Here is a 19949-nt window from a genome sequence, read left to right on the forward strand (position 1 = left end):
TGTGATAATTATATGCTTCTTGAAATCCCCTTGCACAGAGGAAATATATCACAGCGTTTTAACATCGTTCTGTGCGCCCCCCACCCCTCAACCCATGCGTAATTTGGCTCTTGCTGTCGTTCAGTAAACTCACCTTATTTCATAGCGTCATTAATCACAAACACATACTTTCTAAACGTATGTAGATATGTGCATGCATGCATGTGTGTATGTGCATGTGCATGTGTTGGCAGCACTCATCGCCATTGTACAGATGTGACCACAGCTCCCCCTCCTTTGACCACAACAAAGGCCAATTAAACAGTGCTGCCTCACAGGCCAGGCAGCCGACCGCCAGCCGCACTTCCACAAACACGCAGATCAGTTTAAAACCGAGGGGGGAAGCAGTAAAGCAGAGCCTGTACTGGGGCCTCCACTGATTCAAACCAGCCGCCCGCTCACCCTGCAACTCCCTTACTTTTCAAATTAGTGCCATATTACCCCTGATTGTTTAGGAAGCACTTATTAACTTGCTAAATAACAGTTAGCTCTAAAAAATCCATCAAATGATTATGGGTCAGTGAATTAGGAACAGGAGCTGCCATGTTTAACCTAGAAGAGCGCAAGAGCTGAAAAATAATAAAATCACCACAATTAGAGGATGTTCATCTGGTTTATTTTTTTAGGAAATAAACAAATCACAAATATGACATAAAATATTTTTTTTGTCAAATAGATGATCTTTATGGCCTTATGAAACATACCTTAAACAAATTCATTATTCCAGATAAAAAAGTATTTCCAGATCAGGTACAGAAACAGTTTATTGAATTTCCTTGTAATTCGTATTTTTAAAACAAATTTTGACACAAGCCTAGAAATGCAAATTAGTCTGCAGTTAAAATTAATTAAATTAAAGAAAACGTGGCACCAACAAGGGAGTTATTAGATTAAATATGAAAAGGATTTAAAAATGACTCTAAAATATAGAATGTAGCAAAAGATGCTGGGTGTTCTCAGTCAACTGTTTGTAAAATTCGATGCAAGTTCAAGCAAAATGAGAAGGTTATAAAAATGAAAACATACAGGTAGACCATGGAAGATGTCAAAATGTCAGGATAGAGAATGCTAAGCAATATGCCTTGAAAATAGACAATGCACAACAAATAAATCTAATACAAACAGGAGTCAATGTTTGTGGCAGAACTGTATGAAATGAGCTGAACACTTAATTGGGATTCACATATAGAAAAACCAAACAAAAACCAGCACTAACACCTGGACAGATGAAAACATGTCTACAGTGGGCTTAACAGAAGCAATCCATGAAATGATGCAGAAACTTCTGTCTGGTGTTGTTCTAATCAAACATAAAGGAGACATTTCCCCACATTTTCCCAATATCAGGTTGAATGTCAGGTAAACTTAGAGATGGCAATCTTTATCTCAACTGGTGTACACTCATATTTTGGAAACTATTCATAGAATATAGGTTTGGTGATGATAATGCATCTCACCACAGAAAGAAAGTTTAGTTTAGTAGTTTGTATTTAACCCCATATCTGCCCATAGGGCCCACTGAAAAAAAAAAAGAATAATTTACAAAATAAGAGTGTTAAAGCTTCTCTTCAGTAAAGACATGTCAACTTGGTGACACGGGCCACACACAGTCTGGATCAGAGTCTCATTGAAAACTGGTCCATTACAAGGCTTCATCGTGGAGAATTTATCTGCCAAGCATTACACCAGAAAGCTGAACCCAGCTTGGTGTAGAATATTTTTCATTAGTGTCCAAGTCCAAATCTGCAACAATTCAAGTCTGAGGAAGAGCATCAAATATAATTTTTTTGGTGATTCCATATTTCATACTACTTGATCTGGAAAACATATGCCATTAACTAACACAATTTAATTCGTCTGAAGTGTGTTTCACACAGTAAGAACTTTCAACTATGACTTAATGATTTGCTAAGAAGTAAAAATCTGTGTGTCCTGTGAGTGTCCTGTAAATGTCCTGATTCCACCATTTTGTGTAGGGGTTTTAAGTGCTAATGTGTCCAGACTTCTGTGTCCTGAAAAAGAAGTTAATCAAAACATGAGCTCAGGATACTTGTAATTCCATTCCTGTCGGGCAAAACAAAACACTAAAACTTTAGCTACTGTTTCATATTATTGATAGCTTAATATTTCTGCCTTTTATTTTATTATGTGCAGTGGATGTGTCCCAAACCTCACAACGGTCAGCTGGCAGGGTGGGGTGTAATGTTGTGGCTTTTGGAAAGAAGAGGAAGAAAGAGAGAGAGAGAAAAAAAAGCAGAATAACATCGCGAAAACTGACTCGAGAAAAAAACAAGAGCAGTGGCTTTAACTTAAAAGGAACACTTTCAGAAACAAATAGTTCTAGACAGGTACACTTTTATTCCAGGTACTAACAATTTAGAGATACATTCAAAAGGTATATCAGTGGTCATAAGTTTTTTTTTCCCAGGGGAGATTTACATATTTGTACCTTTAAATATATTAAAATATAAAAATAAAATGCATGGAGGTATGTCATTACACATTAAATAAAACTGCAGAGGAACTAAAGTTAATCTCCCTAATTGAAACTACTGCAGATATACCCTTGAGGCCCTGGAGGGTACCATCCCAGTGACGTGAGGTGTACCCCAGTGACAGTTTGGTACCTTTTTCCTCTGAGAGTGTGGATAGATATTTAAAGAATTCCATTGTTTCCGTGCTGTAATCTGCTGCTGTGTGTGTACACATACTTTTCTCATTTCGTAAGCATCAGTGCATGGAATTGTTCACAGCAGCACAGGGGCTGGAGGGAACTGTTCTGGGACACTAGTCTTTAGAGGTCAAAGTGGGAGTGCAGCTCCTGTAGGGGGAGCTCTATCCTCAAGCTGTTGCTGTTAACGTGGCGTGGGTAGCTCGTGGTGGCTTTGGTCAGGCTGACTGGAGCCCTTGGGCGCTGGCATGAGGCGAAGTGTTTCGGGAGGGGCCCCCTCAAAAACCATCTCCTCGGGGGCCACACCCACCGCTGCAGCTCGCTGTGGGGGATGCCGCGCGGAGCCGAGCCTAGCCAGTCCGCCCGATTTAGAGGCAGACTCAGACCGCACGCCTCAGCCAGGGAAAGGGAAGGGTTCCTGCTTTATTTTCAGGCCCAGACTGCATGGCAGGCTCTCTTTCTGTGCGTTTACATGCATCACATTGACAAAAAGATGCTTCACCAACACAAACTACTGCTAGCAATGGGAAAAAGGGATTCCAAAGATTTTAGATGCCCCACATCAGATGACATTTTCTGTTGATTTTCTGAGTAAAACCAAGTAGGTTTTCTCTGCAGGGAACACACTTTTGCACATCTGCAAATAAGATTACTGTTCATTTGCTGCATTTATCATATTTATCAGCATGGCCTGTATAAAGTTCTTTTCTTCTTTTAACGTGGGGACGACGTTAACTCCTTATCAATTAGAAAATCAACAAAGCATGTAAATCACCAGTTGAATGCATATGAATTTAAGTGGATAGAAGGACGCACAAAAAATTGGCAGCGTAACCTGGATGTTCAATTCCATTACATAAGCATATACCAAAAACTTTTATTTTACTTTGATGGTGGTCCTTCCTGTTGTGGCGTTCCTGACTAAACATGAAAATACAAGAGGTAATGGGCACAAAGTTAACGCTGGTGGTGGTGTTACGCTGGAGACTCTAATGCTTTTCTTTGTAACAGCTATATTTTACATGCTGCCGTTTCCCTCTTTTAGCTGCAGGGTGTGGGAGCAGCTCTGGGTGGTCTGAGTCTCCTCTAGCTTACATATGGTGTGGCTTTCTGGCCTTTCTTGTTTTGTTTTTGGGGTTTAAAGGAAAGGTTCTCTTTAGGTACAACATGATTATTTTTACCTTGATGTAAAAGACTTCTGTCTTTTTCTCCCACTCCGTCTTGGTTCATTTATTCCAACTTCGGTTTCCTTCCTCGGTTGGTGGACATGCATTGTTCTTTTTTACATCTCTGGGTTTGCATTTGTCCGTCTCCTTGAGCTGAGGATGTGGCCGGAGTGCTGGACTTGCTCTCTGTTCTTGCAGGATGTAAAGTGTGGAAGTTACTTATGGTCTCGGCAAAGGCAGACCAACATAACCAAGATCATATCCGTTTACCTTGAGTTTCTTTATTTTCCTTTGAGGTGATTAGTTTTATTGAACACTTCTCGGCTTTGTTCAAGACCCACACTGTTTCCATCGTTGGAGGAGTGTGTTAAAGCCACAAGATACAATCTAAACATTCCATATTTTTCTCATTATCAAGAATAGACGCAGCAGAAGGCTCTTTTGTTGATTCATTTATATTCGCTCTCTCTTTCACTAGCTCTTGTCTGTCTCTTGTACACATTTTCCATTGAATTTCCCATTTTTTTTGCAACCACACCGGCTGGAAAAAGTAGTCAGGCTGCATGGAGAGTCTGTCCCTGACCCTGTATCTCTCCCTCACCACATTTCCATCTCCAGAGCCACTCGCACATGTCTAATCATTTCACTTTTTTCCCTGCATGGCAGTGTTATTAAGAAGCTGAATTTTCTGAGGGCTGCAGTGGAGAGAGGAATTCAGTGAGACTTGATTCCACTGATTCCCGTTTAACCACTCTGAGGAACTCGCCATGCTGACGACACGCAGGCTGATGATGAAAGCATATTGACCCCAGAAGAAAAAAAATCACACTCTGAAATCCAGTCCAAGACAATCACTCATTGAAAAGATTTACAGCTCCTATGAAATGCCTCTGGAACTGAAATGTAATCTTTGTCCAAGCCAAGAACTACTAGCACTAATGTTACAGTCATAATAACCCCATTTGCCTATGATAAAGAGAACCCCATTATACCATTTGTTTGGGGATTAAATCAAGACATTATAGACAGACACTGTTCATTTTTTTCTGCAGATTTGGAATGAATTGCATCTCTAACATCTGCAATAAAAATGCCAACACAGTATACATACTTAACAGCACATTTAGCTAATTAGCATTTAGTCACATCTAACTATTTTTTTCTTAAATTAGCAATTTAATGAAAGCTTAGATCCACCATATTTTGCACAACCACATCAGGTCACGTATCTTTAAAAGTCTTGTTTCCTGTAGAAACCTAGTAGAACAAAACATGTCTATGTTCTCTGTTATAAGAAAGGCATTCCCAGAATTCAGTCATGTTCTCTCAGATCTCTGAATGAATGAATGTTGTTTTGAGTGTTGAAAGTGTTTTTCTCTACATTTAAAACCAAATTTATTCCACTTTTAAAAATAGAATCTAGAAATTCTAAACAGAATTATACATCTTCATTCATTCACCATCGTCTATACAATATCACAAGTTCCTAATATATTTTCATATCTGGATTTATGTATAAGCATATAAACAAAACAAAACAATAATCTATTAGAAACCTATAATGGCACTGTAAATTCCTTTGCTGGCAATGTTCCTTAACAATTAAATAATAACAAAAGCTACATTTTAGGTTTTTTGAAATATCAAAATTAATTTTTATACAGTAACATGCATGCAAGAAAAGACAATGCCTCATTTGAATGTCTTGTTGTAATTGTTGTGCTTAATTTCCAAAACAAATAAACTCTTCTAAGATTAGTAAAGCCCTATTAAAGGATAAATGTACATTTTCCTGTTTTAATACCTTTCTACAGCCAAACTAATGTGAAGTGAATAAGATATTCATTTTTTTTTGTATTTTCTCCCCTTTTCCACTTGGTTTCCTCACACACTTATGCACATAAACACACACCTTAAAGTGCAATAATCTGCTTTTTAACAAGCCATTTCCCTGCCCAAAGTGCAGAAACTTTAATGTCAAAATTCAAAAATAGACACAGAATGATTTCCCCCTGTTTCCTACTAAATCTCTAATTACAGATGTAGACTCTCTCCCACTTTGAAGGGAACCGTTGGTGGGGATAAGCCTAGAAAGAACATCCTTGTAAACTGCTTACATCCACTGGCGCTCTGTATTATGACTTCTACACCTCTCCTTTCAATTTATGCACGCTTTCAGGACGTCTTATTACTGATCATCAAAGGGAAATAGCAAAGCTATTAGCTGAAATGGGGAAACCACATGTAAATCCCAAGGAGAGCAGTTTCCTCAAGCTACATCAATCAAGACGTCCACATGTGGCACCATACTTTGCTATTTACATTGCATATATGTGAACTGCCATCTGCACATTGCACACTGTAGAAAATTTTGTACGACATACAAATATCCCTTCAAAAGTTGCTCCACATTTCATCTTTCTTCAAGCAAAATAGCAGTTCATTTCTTTAAAAGTATGAGGGACATTTGAACAAAATCTAATGAGTTCATGCCAACTTCTTGCTGTAAGTAAGTCAATTGTATTTGTTTTTGATGATGACATTTTATTAGATATTTTCACCTCTTCAGATCAGATTATATTACTGTATCTTAAATGTATTTTATTTTTTTTAAAGGAAACAAGACATTTCTTGTAAAAACAGAATAGGACACTTCCATACTTGGCAAAATTACATTAAAACATTTGCCTGTAAAAATGTAAAAGTTATTTTTCCACCATGTAAAATTTAAAAGATTGCAATGTACGAATATGAAACATTAGCTGGTGTATCTTTATCATATCAGTAGCTGCAATTATCACAGTTTAATTAATATATCTTACATTACACTGAAACCTTCCACATGGCAGATACATTATTGATTCCCCTTTCAAAAAGGAACACATTACATCAACCCCTACATTTATTTAACTCTGGGTAAGAGCATGTGTACAATCTATACATGTAATAAAAATATAAACGAAGAATGTTATATTCTTAACATGTTGAACCATTTGCTGCAAACAACAAGCAATCTAATGTTAACTAAATATCATTTAAATGTGGACAGCACAATGTTGACAGTAGTTAATAATTTCATTACTATTAAATATTTCTAATTAATATATATTAAATATAATAATTTCAATTTTTTTCCCTTATTGTAAGGAAGAAAACCGTTTCAGCAATATCAACATTCCCCACTTGTTGATACCAGTTTGTTAACCCATTTTGCACATTACCTGCAGCCAACTCATACAAATATGACATTTTAGGGAAATTAAAAGAATGTTGTAAAACTTGAATTGTGATTATGTCAACTGTAGACCCATTTCCATCAGTCTGTTGTGCACTTCTGCCACAAGAGTGAGTGCTGATCAAATCTGAACTCTTCTCCAGTGTACATTACAGTACGATGATGCATCCAAGCTCCCCATCTAAATGATACATTCACTTCAAAATGTTTATTTTGAAAACAGAGACTGGGTTTAGCTTATGTTGCTCCTTATAATTGAGACTTTTTCATTCTTAGAACTGCTCCTCAAACATGCCATTCATAGTGATTTCACTTTGGACATCACTGCATTAAGAGGAATGGTTGGGTTCAAACATAACATCTTTCCATTAAAGCAAGAGTTCTGGTTGCCACATTAAATGTAAAATTGGTTTACAGTATCGTATTTTTTTCTATTAGGTGAATAATACATTTATAAGAAACAATCTTGCTTAAATATATCAAATTTTTTTTATTAATCTAAATAGAGGATAAATAAGAAGCAAAACTTTCATCACACCTCATGCCCAGTGTAAAGGATGGCGATGGTGAAGATGCAGGGATGTCTTTGTCCATAAGGCTTTAAGAATCTTATCAAGGTATTCATCACAGAATCAGGTTTTTGCAGTTGCCTAGGCCTCAAATTAAACCTGTATAAAGAATACAAAAGCTGCCATAAAACTAGTTTTAAGTAAGAAATTATATAAAAAAATATAATATATCAAATAAAACCTATGATAATTTTCCAAGGATTTAAACTTAATGTATTTGTTTTTTAATAACAACATTCTTCACATTTTTGTAAACATTTGATCTAAAATAAAACAGTAAACTCCAGTGAGATGCATGACCAATTACAGAGCACTGCAGATGCTGTCACCAACAAAGCACTGAAATAAAACTCCAAAGTTAATTAGATATTAAGTATGAATTGCTAAAATTTTGAGATTGATTTACTACTAGTTTTGTAGAGCAAAAAGTCTTGTTTTTTTTTAATATTCTGAAAATCCAAAATCCTCTTAAAATTGTTTCTCATAGCCATACAGAAATAGAGAAGTATTATTAACCGAGATAAACATTGGCTGAAGTATAGAAATAATAAGAAACATAAATACAATCATAAGTATCTGCTCAAAAAGTACTTAATTACTGAGTATCTTATAAAACAATGGAGGAGCTTTTCTAAGTCCATCAACTATTATTCATGTTTCAGATCTTTTTTTCTGAAATTCATTCAAATTCAAAACACAATTTTAACTGCTCTTAATTACACAAACACATATAGAACACTGAATATTGTATAACAAAGCAACACCCTCTTAATTGTGAGCTTCTACCCATAGCTCCACCCCTTTAACCCCCACGACACATAGGGACGAGCTGTCCATTCCCACTGTCTTTGTGTCTGTAACATTGTGACCAACACTGGAATTCCCACAAGGTTGTCCCCTTATGTTTGATGTCCAGGTCCTCCAAGGGTTTGGTCTTTCTTCCAGGGGATGTTGCTGGCTTTAAATGAATGGCTCCCCTCATGCACCTTACACAGCTGCTGACACTTCATGGTCACTCTTTATTAAGTTGTACATCTCTTGCATGTCCCTGACTCTACCAAGCAGCATTCCTGCCCATAGCAGTGACATGATGAAGCCAGTATCCAACAGTGGAGTGAACTGATTGCCTACACTGATGCAGGTGAGCCACAGTCTTGCCACTATAGGCCCTCGTGCACGGCACTCGCTTGCCTTGTGTTGTCGTAGGAAGCAGGGGCACAAGGCAAGTGAACTCAGTGGACAATAATAATAGAAGCTTGACATTTCCATGGCAATGCTGCTTTACCAGCCATTTCAGCTAGAGCTTGGTCATCAACACAGCAAATTTGCTGTTTGTCACCCAGCAATCTGATGAGTACTTGTAGCACACCTCCTTCAAACGGCATAAAGAGATGCATGGCCATTTTCTTTTATAGACTTTGACTGTGGCTGAACTACAATCGAAAGATAAACAGGTTAAAACTTCCAGTGGAACTGATGAGAAATGGCATGAAGCTGGACTATCCTGAACAAGCCAATGAAACACCATTATCCACCATGAGCTAAAAGGCATCACTGGACTCGTGCTGCTGCTATCTTCCACTACCTCCAGCCCACTGTTCAGCCCAGCCATCTAGCACTGCTGTCATCTCACCACTCAACACTTATTTCACTGTCAAGACAGATAAACTGCACACTTTTGAGGTGTGCCTACACTCAGCAGGATGGAACCATTTGCTGTACATCACTTTCTACATTCAGATGGACTAAGAAGTTGCACAAGCTCTTAAATCTTCTCTACAAGATCCCCCTTCTGGCACCAGTGTAGCAAAACAGTCAAAGAAGACAAAGAAATCACTCTGTTCAACTAAGTGTCTATATAGTGTATATATACATACACACACACACACCCTTGAGTACATGTAACTAGTTACTACCCAACTTGGATTAGAAGCAAGATTAAAAATGCAGTCATGCAACAGATGCAGATCTTCATTAGACTTGACAGTGCCCTCTAATGGAGTCTCTTATTAGTGGTCAATGTGTCACCCTGCATGAGTGTGATCAAGAATTAAATGATTGACTTTGTGACAGAGAGAGAGAGAGAGGGGGGGGGGGATAGAGATAGAGAGAGAGAGAGAGAGAGAGAGAGAGAGAGAGAGAGAGAGAGAAAGAGAGAGAGAGAGAGAGGGTCAGTTGAAGAGCAGACTGCTAAATATAGTCTGTGTTTTACACTGAGGGCCAAACTCTCACAAACTACAAGCCTGCTCTGACCAAGCCTTGTAATTGAGGGGAAAAATAAAGAATGAAATTATATGTTTATTTTTGAAAACAATTTTAATCTTCTCTCCCCTCATTTTGGAAAAAAAAGAGACGCCCACAAGGACACTCAAAACCAAGATGGGCTACCGGAAGACCATTTTAACTGTTTATTTATTTGATAAAAGTCTGTAAGCTAGCCTCACACACAGTGGAACAGCATACTGCATGTTCTGTAAAGTTAAAAAGAATCTAAATATGCTGAATATATATTTTTAATAAATGACAGTTTATATAAATGTTGATTAAATGTTGATCTAATATATGAGAACAGAATTATTTTTCTTACACTTTTTTTAAAGAAATAAAACCCACATGGATTTAAATAAGTTTGACTGCACATTTTCCTTCGTTTCAGTAGTTAAAATGTATTAAAAATCCTTCAGGTCTGTAGATTTTCCCCCCAAAATCTTATGAATCACAACCCATATAAAGAATGCAGGTTTCACATGTTGACATTAGCATCATGCTCAGCTTAATGAACCTGCTATCGAAAAGTTCTGGAGCGTCCCTTTAAAGACCTTTAATCATAGGTTGAAGTCATTCTGAGCCTACACAAGTCTACACACTCCCTCAGTTCTGCTGGCTTTACATGACCTTGGTCTCTGTTTCTGTAAACACAGCAGGGATAGCCTTTTATCAACTTTCAGGTTAAAGAAATCATGAACTGTTCTAGAGGTTTTGTACAGAAACGTGTTTCATTACGACTGGTGGCCTCGTAAATGGCAGTATCTAACTGTTCCTTCTTCTGGGTTACCATGCCCACTGCACTGTAGCTATATTCGGTTTCATTTTGTTTGTATGCATGTTGTGTGCTAAACAAACAGACATAAAAACATGACTTTACTCTCATCAATGTTCACATGCATAAATTGTTCACTCAAATGTCAGTAGGGTAATGTCAACAATTTGATCCACACTCGCTACATACAAATGAATACACTGAGATTTACTCTCCATAAACAAGGTCACTTTTCCTTTATTATTATTCATTTTTGTTTTGTAAATGCTGACTGTATTGTAAAATTAGTTTATTCATGTCAGAGAAACTGAATTTGATAATTTGAAATGCATTTAAAGTGTTTCAGATTGGCCCAAGAGGTCAAGAGGTTTTGCCATTTGAATGCTGCATGAATTATAATAGATGTCACATTTTTGTGCCATTTCTAAAAACAATGACTGCCTCACAATAACTGAAATATCAGTGATGTTTGTGTAACAAATACTTTGCAGCAAATCTTGGCTTGTCTGTTTCCATCCAGTCAATTTCGTTTTTGTTAGAAATTATTGTGATTATATTATTTTTAATGTTATTGATTGCTTTTAGAACAGAAATTACAATATTATGTTAAATATTTTATTTATTTATTTATTTTTATTTAATGTCTATAACTGTAAGGGCAAGTCCTGTTTCTGTTTAATAATTCATGATGTGCAATGCTTCTTTGTATATTTGGACAAAAAACTATTTAAAAAATACATGTAATAGACGATTTGTTCCATTTTAATATTTTTTGTATGAGTTAGTAAGATCTTACATGCTGAAAAAATATTATAGCGTGAGCTTGCACTTTACATATTACTATACATTTTTCTCATCCTACTCCTAACATGATTGACTTCTACACACTGAGGTATGAAGGAACTCCTCGAATGTAACATCTGCCATATTTATCTCAAGTTATAATTTGATTAATTTAAGATCTATTTTAACATAAGACTCTCTGAAGTCCGATTATAAACTTACTCCTTCATCATACTAGAGACGAGTCCTTTAATTCTCTAAAAATAATGAACCATAATATGATCCAAATTTACACAGCTTCCATGTAATTTTAATTTAAGGTTATGGTCTAACAGTATGATTTACTGATCACACCAAACGATGCAGTTTAAGTTAAGCACTCTGTGACTATGAAGCAGCAGAGTAAGACCCATCATTTTAGTAAAAGCCTATTTGCAGAAAAGTCTGGATTTTTTGTAAAATGCAATAAACACCAGGATCTATAAATTGATTATTTTCTTGAACCTTTTTTAACTGACAAAATAACAAATAATATATTTCCAATGTTTTATTGACCAACTTGATTGTACTTTGCAAATATAAAATAATTCTGAATATCATGCCTGTTACACAATCCAAAAAAAGTTGGGACAGATGCATGTTTACCATTGTGTTACATCACCTTTTCTTTTAATTACGCTTTGTATTTGTTTTGGAACTGAGGATACTAATTATTGCAGTCTTACATGTGGATTTTTTTACCCATTCTCACTTGATACATGACTTAAGCTGCTCCTCAGCCGGTGGTCCACATCATCTGATTCTCTTCTTCACAATATACCACAGGAGGCAGATCTGGAGGGCAGGTAGGCCAGCACATACAGAATGAGCTGAAATAACCATGATCTTCCCAGGAATATATGTTGCCTTGATGACAGCATATGTCCCTGTAAAACATCAATATATATTTGATCCCACATCAACACTACCTTCACACAACTTGACAAAGTTGGCACCCCCATACAATGACAGACTGTATAACTTAAATACTTTGACCCATGCTTGGCATTGACAGTGGTGACCTAAAGCTAATATGCAGCTGCTCTAGATTACCTTATTTTATTTCATGCTTAATGCTGTGGGTGCAGAATTAAGTCTATCCTCAACAGTTATATAAATGGTGCATATCACAAATAATTATAAATACACTGACGATGCATGAAGTGTTGTTTTACAATCATTTTCATATTAGCCACTGGCCTAAAATATGGAGATTTGGGTTTATGGGTTTATCACTATTTTAGCATTATACACGTTTGTCAACTTTAAAAAATCACACGTAATTCACATAGGTTTTTGTCATTTTGCATATGAATAAATTGCTTTGAAAACATAGCAACCACAGGTTCCTACCCCAACAACAAATGGCCATTTCACATTTAAAAAAGAACTTGATGTCCATTTAAAAAAATGTATACAAAATTATAGACTCATCTGATACTTATTCAGCAGTGGTTTCAGGCACTGCCTTCCACAGTTTGAGATTTCTCCAGTTTCCCTGCATCATTTTTCAGTACTATGAAAGCTAGACTGTGAAAGACCTAAATGTGTTGCAGTCTTGCTTTGAGAAATTGTTTAATAATTTCCTCATGAATTTCCAAAGACTGAGCTTGCAAAGACTTTAGCTCTGAACAGCTCTGAAGCCAGTCAAACTCATCTCATCTCTAAAGTATTGCATGGAGCAGCATCACTCCAGAGTCCACAGCACAGTGTCTGAGGTTGGGTGTGTGGGGGTGAGTTATACTATTCTGGCCCATTCTGGGCATTGGTCATGGTGATCTGAAATTCATTTTATTTCCTGCTTGTATTTGTGAGAGCAGCTTTAGGACAAAATAAATTACTGTAGAAGACAGAAAGTGTAGGCCAAAGTACTTCACAGTAAAATCAAAAAGTGTTAAAATCAACAAATTTCTAATTATTAAAATGTTTGATAATATAAGCAACAGAGAATTATCAAAAGAAAGAACTAAGTATCAATTAACAATGCTTTAAGTAAGCATGTCTACAACTCTTTGAACATATGGTGTATATCACAATTTTTTTTTTTTTATGTTACAAAAGCAAAGCATGTGACACTGATTTAAAATAGTTTTGAGTGAAACATGGATGGCCTTAAGTCAGAATATTGCCCATCTATATATTTACAACCATCATTAACATTTTGTCAAAGTCGGAAGTCATATTTAATTATAAATATAGGCTTTGGTCGTTTGAGATATAGTTAAAAAAAAACGCCTGGTTTTAAAACATTGCCACCAATGATTCTTATCACAACTAACGGCCATTTCACATTTTATAAAACACTCCGCAATGCTGTTTCCTTCTCTAAACACTCCAACAATGTATCACTAATGAACATTACGCTTCCCCTTTATCTGACAGACCTTTAATGTTTAGTACTAACCTTTTAAAATCTCTACACATTAGTAACTTAACGAGACGTCCAGTGACTAGGTTCATGAGTTAATGTGTATCCTCAGGTTTGTCAGGTGAAGTCCACGGTGGACGCAAACCGTGACCTGGTAGCTTTTCAATTCAGGGGTGGTTACGTTTCCTCCTTAATATTTTCAACGAAAATGTGGTGCTTGTTTCTTTTGATCGTGTCTTACATGAAAATAAATATCAGAAATAGCATTTTAAACGTTTTAAAGATTGAATACACGAGGGCCGCGGCAGTAGCTTCTGCTAAATGAAAAGCTACATTAACCAAAACAGCAAGGGGACACGAGAAAAGCCGTTTTCAATCTATAGTTTTACTACTGTTAGGTTTCATCGGTGGGCTGGTCTCTCTCTCTCTCTCTCTCTCTCTCTCTCGCTCTCTCCCTTCAGGGTCTCAGAGGGCGTGTCTCTGAATCCACATAGAAGTCATTGGTACATCAGTCACTTCACACAGAGTCCCGGGCCGAGAGCTCTCACTCCTGCCCGTCTTGAGCTCAGCTTTCAGTGGGATCTGCTCCTCAGGGATGGCCGCCTCGGTTCTGGAGGTAAGAACAACAAACTTCTCTCTGTTTGCAGACTCGTACAGGACAAGTTAAAATACTTGAATTCGCACGTGGGTTTGAGGAATGAAGTTTGGAGACCCCTCAAACAGCATGCTTTTTCCATTTTCCAAATTGAACATGTGAACATTAAGGGTAACCCTCTGAGATTCCCATTTAAATTCATAGCTTCTCTTTGTTTTATTGCTTTTATCATACTGGGGAATCAAGCATGATCTGATAAGCATTATGGCACTTTAATGAATTATTTTACTAGTGGATTAAACTCAAGCAAATAAACAGAAATTGTGCAATTACATGTTGAGATGTTAACTTTATATTTGTTAGATAAATAAAACATGTAATTTGATCATCCTGTATCTGTAACAGTATCTAGATTTACGTAGTGTTCTTGTCTAAAGTTGTGATAGTGAAACAGATCAGGCAGGTAAACCTGTTTGTTTGATATTGCATAAACTTTAAATTCAGTTTTTTAAAGGGGGAGAGTGAATGCCAAGGGCATCAATACTGGAACAAAATATTGTAATGGATAATAGACTAATGGATAATTACAGAGCTCCACACATTCTGGCCATGCAGTCTCTCCTATAGACTTCCCACTAAACTTTTTTTTAATGAAAGGAAATAGGAAATAAAAAAGCTGCGGTGGTGGCTTTGGTGCAGGCATTACAGTTCAGTTTAAGCCCCACGTGGTTATAGTGAGTCGGGAAAGTGGAAAAGGGGAACAGCAAACTGGGCCAAGGTGAACCACAGTAAGAAGCCCTAGATCACCCTAGGCCAGCTAACTTTCATCTGAGGTACACAAGCCATTCCACTGTGGTAATGACTTTCCTGAATGGGGCAAAAGATGGAAAGTTGATACTCATACATATTTATGGCTCTGTGTCAAAAGTCTATCAAGCAGGTAAAGAGATGAAATTGTCACAGAGCCACCTGTTTTAATGGATCGTCTCTGTACATGTCTTATAGTCTCACAAAAGTTTAATTTGTGGAATTTTTACTTCATTCACACTTATTTGGAAACAGCAGTGAATCAGCCAGAATTTGTGATTCTAAACGTAGTTTCTGACCGCACTGTTTTCTCTCTCTCTCTGTCTCTCTCTGTCTCTCTCTTTCTCTTTCTCTTTCTCTCACTCTCTCTTTCTCCACTTTTTATTTTTGGGATTGAATCTGGCTCCAGTCAGTCTAAAAGTGAAGCCGAAGGTGTTAACATTCAGTGAGTTGAATTTGCACATGCTGAACTCTTTAAATTAATATATAGTGACTAATAAAGAGAAGTGTTATACTAGAACCTACTAGAATAACAAATAAAAATACAGTTACAAACATAAGTCAAACAGTTTTCACCATTTTCTTTTCAGTTATGCATCACCGTTAATATCTATTGTAGTTACTTTTGGCTACAAAAGCCTACCTGTTGTACTCAGTCGCTCAAATGACACTGTGATTGACAGAACAATAAAAAAAAGTCAAGTCTGAAACAGCAGTCTTCAAAAACAATGTCTTAAGCTTCCAGCACTGATGGTAACCATGTAGTGGCAAACATGTCTAACAGGAATTGCATGTGTGATGACATGTTAAACAGTAAGGTGAAGGTTGTTGCATATTTGTGTCTGGAAACCACCAGGAATCCTGTTTCCTCATATGGTTACACTTGTTTTGTGTCCATAGCTGAGGGACTGGGTGATGAAATTTTAAAAGAAGAAGCAAAAAAAAAAAATCATTCCAATATTTGACTAAACAATATTGAATGGTAAATTCTTCTGACTCTTTTCCCAGGAGGAAACACGTTATGGCTCAAGTCCTTTGGCAATGCTGACAGCCACCTGCAACAAATTCGGCAGTACCAGTCCAGTTCGCGACACGGCCACGCCTGGCAAAACAGGGAGCGTGGCGCCAGTAAAGAAACCCTACAGCATGTCTTCCGACCTCCAGGTGCCGAAAAACGGCCGAGGCAGCGAGGGCCTCGCGGACACTTATGGCAGCTCTTTTAGTACCGGAGGAGGCCTGCTCACGCCTACCGGCAGCCCCCCTCCTCCAACAGGGGCCTACGGCTCCGAATACAACCCTTTCTCCTCATTCCAGTCCTCCACAGCCTCTCAGGACCCTTCGCTCCTGGTGACCAAAGCCCACGCTACAGCTGACTGCCTGACCAGTGTCTACACCTCACTGGACCCATATGGCTCCTGGTACAAGGCAGGCATTCACCCTGGCATAACAGCCGCGCCGGCTAACGCCACCTCCTCATGGTGGGATGTCCACCCAGGTTCCAATTGGCTGAGTGGTGGCCAGACCCAGGCGGATGGTCTTCAGGCTTCATTGCAAACTGTGGCTCCTCAGGCCTCCCTCAGCCCCCCTATGCCCAGCTACAGCTCCGATTTCACCCCCCTGAACCCAGCTCCGTACCCTTCAGTGGGCCTGGGCTCGTCCTCACACCTCCTGCAGTCCTCTCAGCACATGCTCCCACAGGACATGTACAAACCCAAGCCAGTGCCCAGTACCGGCCTGATTGAGAACCCCATGGGTCTGAAGCCTTCCCGAGGCTCAGGGGCTTATGCAGGTACCACCACCACCACGAGCAGATCTTCCTGTGACTGCCCCAACTGTCAGGAGCTGGAGCGTCTGGGCACATCTGCTGCCTCTCTGCGCAAGAAGCCTATGCACAGTTGCCACATCCCAGGCTGTGGGAAGGTGTATGGCAAGGCTTCACACCTCAAGGCCCATCTGCGCTGGCACACGGGCGAGCGGCCTTTCGTGTGCAACTGGCTCTTCTGTGGCAAGCGATTCACACGCTCTGATGAGCTGGAGCGCCATGTGCGCACGCATACACGTGAGAAGAAGTTCACATGCCTGCTGTGCAACAAGCGCTTTACACGCAGCGACCACCTCAGCAAGCACCAGAAGACCCACTCTGAGGCTAGTCTGCAGGGAAAAGCTGCAGGAGGAGGAGAGGGGGAAGCAGAGCCCAGAGGACCAGAGGAACCGGCAGACCCCAGCAGTGATGGGGCCCAGTCTGGCCCAGGGAATGGCCTGCAGGACCACGGCGCTAACGGAGATGAGAAGAACGCCACAGGGAGCGTGGTAGAGAACAGCAGTGGACTGCTGGAGATCTAACGTGTTTGAAACTTGTCTTCAGATGGAGCTACTGTTACATCGGTGCTAATCAACCTGAAAAATGATACGTCATGAACATACTTTTCTGACATTCGTTTTTAAAAAGACTCAAGGGAAACAGTCTACCACTAGCACAGATAATCTCCTGCATATCAAGGAACATTGAAACAAAAGCAGGGGAGGTTTTTATTTGTTTATTAGAAAGGCGAATAGATGGCTGTTTAGTAATGCCTGTGTTTTGGCAAAGCTTTTTTTTTTTTAGATTCCAATGTTTCTTGTAGGATGGTCCATTGAATTGTTAATCTCTCAGCATTATTCACAGACAGATATGCCATTTGTCATTATCCAGTGGCTAGCCTGGCATTTCGTGCATCACCAGCAATTCCTTTACAAATCATTACCATGTATATTTCATGTAGAGACTTTTTAGTTTCTGTTCTTCAATCATAAAGCTTTCTGAAGGCATAAAGATTGTTTCAGAAGCCCCATAGAAGATCAGGGCTCATCAGTCTGTTTGGCTGTAAAAAAAAAAGGGAGTCTAATGTACAGTTTAGTCTTTGCTTCAAGTTTCATGTGATCTGTTGCTTGTCTTATTTAATGTCCTATTTACATAAAATTTAATTTATGTCTTAAATTATGAACATTTGAGAGACAATCTTTCATTTTACTGGCAAAGTGGAAACAGACGACGAATCAAAGCCAGGCATTAAGACTTTTCTTTTTATGTGACTATTTATTTATTTTTTAGACACTTGATTTTCAGATTCTGCTGGCTGTTTTATGAACTCTCTTTGTAGAATAATTAAAAGCCAACTTGTAATGTTTCAAATGGGTTTTTCTAAGACATGTACCCTTAATCACATTTTTCTTTGTTTACCACTATGTACATATGAGACTCAAACCATAAAATGTTTCCAAACCAAGGTCAACCTTTTGTCTATAATTAAATTAATTGAAATCCATTTCTCTGTTCCCTGTATTTTCTTGTGTACAGACACTTACTGTATAAAGGCCAATGGCCTTATACCTTCACTGCATAGTCGCATAGCTGCATAGCTTTCCCTGCGTTTTTGTTCATGATGCATTTATATATCTACATTTCATGATGTATATATCATTTGGTATAAAAGACTGAATAAAATATTTTTGGAAACCTACTCCTAAAACCTGAAAAAGCACCAATACTGGTGAAATATAATCAATTTTAAGAACAACAATTACTAAAATAATCATCAATATAATAGTAATTAAGTCACAGTATGAGTACCATAGATGCTTTTTTCCTAAATACGTGCCATTGCTAATTCATTCGTTCTAAATAAACTTATAATAGACTCCATATATCTTTATCATTTCGAAACAGACCCATTGTTTTGATGTGTTCAAGTCGAGTAGAATTACATGAGTCACCTGACATGTAATTTAGCTTAAAGTGAGCTTCAGTGTAGTGTGAGACAAAGGCACCAGGATGGCACAATAGAGGTCACTTCTTTGCAATAGAAATGAATAAGTGATAAGACTTTGGCCATGTGCTTGGAATGAAGTCTTATTTACCTTCAGTTTTCAAATGAATTGACCTCTTTAGTCAAGTTTTGTCATGAGTTGTGACAGCTGTGAAGTCCAATTTCCATATTTCTCTTTACTCATATTTTCTTTCCTTTGGAATCTAAAGGTCTCTTTCCTCTCCCCCTGTTCATTTTCTCTCTCTCTCCATCTCCTATGCCCCCTCTCTTCTTTTTTTTAATTTTCAATTTTTTACCCTATCCTCCGCGCTGTGGCCTGACAGTCTTTACGATCTTATGGATGAACAAATGCCTTAATTAGTTCTCGCAGCCCAAACAATGCAGGGCTCTCAGTTGACACAATGCGTCTCACAGAGCACAGAGTCCACAGGAGAAAATTAAACCTCCCCCGCTGTCTGCACCAATTTACCCCCACCAGCTCGGCTACTGGACAATTACCCCACATCACTGCAGCAGACTGGACAGCGGAAGAGAGGACAGGAGAAGAGAGGAGGTAGCGGTGGTAAGGGAGGGTGGGGGTTACAGAGGCACTACACTGTTTACAGAACTGTGGGCTGTCCATGTGGCAGTGAACTAACAACAGACTTCAGAAACCAAAGACAAAGTTCCTTGGCGCTAATGTTTGCCGGCGTCCAAATACAGGGAGCCCTGTAGCAACTGAGTGTAAGCAGAGCTTTTTTTTTACCCCTTTGTAATGAGTCACTGTGCAACCTTTCTGAAAAGTTATTCCCTATTGACAAAACAGTGAGTCTGGTAAACCAAACTGACCAA

At 38.4% G+C, this 19949-nt stretch overlaps 1 protein-coding gene and 1 long non-coding RNA gene across 3 annotated transcripts; one reads left to right on the forward strand and one right to left on the reverse strand.

The window, feature by feature from the left end:
• Positions 1 to 6602: 6602 nt before the first annotated feature.
• Positions 6603 to 14297, reverse strand: LOC136691993 (uncharacterized). Of its 2 annotated transcripts, none has more exons than XR_010801917.1 (4): positions 13947 to 14297; positions 12255 to 12429; positions 7650 to 7779; positions 6603 to 7292 (listed from the first exon to the last, which is right to left on the reverse strand). It is a non-coding gene; the product is annotated as an uncharacterized lncRNA (long non-coding RNA). The 2 variants fall into 2 exon arrangements; XR_010801916.1 differs by having other exon boundaries at positions 12245 to 12429.
• Positions 14185 to 18601, forward strand: sp7 (Sp7 transcription factor). The gene is made up of 2 exons (XM_066665005.1): positions 14185 to 14526; positions 16321 to 18601. The coding sequence occupies exons 1-2, from the start codon at positions 14506 to 14508 to the stop codon at positions 17653 to 17655; spliced, it is 1356 nt and encodes a 451-aa protein (XP_066521102.1). The 5' UTR covers positions 14185 to 14505; the 3' UTR covers positions 17656 to 18601.
• Positions 18602 to 19949: the final 1348 nt, after the last annotated feature.

This window comes from Hoplias malabaricus, chromosome 3, assembly GCF_029633855.1.
Source record: "Hoplias malabaricus isolate fHopMal1 chromosome 3, fHopMal1.hap1, whole genome shotgun sequence".
Classification (NCBI taxonomy): domain Eukaryota; kingdom Metazoa; phylum Chordata; class Actinopteri; order Characiformes; family Erythrinidae; genus Hoplias; species Hoplias malabaricus.

What these genes read in the sequence shown, in the direction of transcription:
- sp7 (XM_066665005.1), top strand. Translation starts at nt 14,506, where the DNA reads ATGGCCGCCTCGGTTCTGGAG. An exon ending in TGGCCGCCTCGGTTCTGGAG is followed by an intron (nt 14,527 to 16,320) that starts GTAAGAACAACA and finishes CTCTTTTCCCAG; the next exon opens with GAGGAAACACGTTATGGCTC.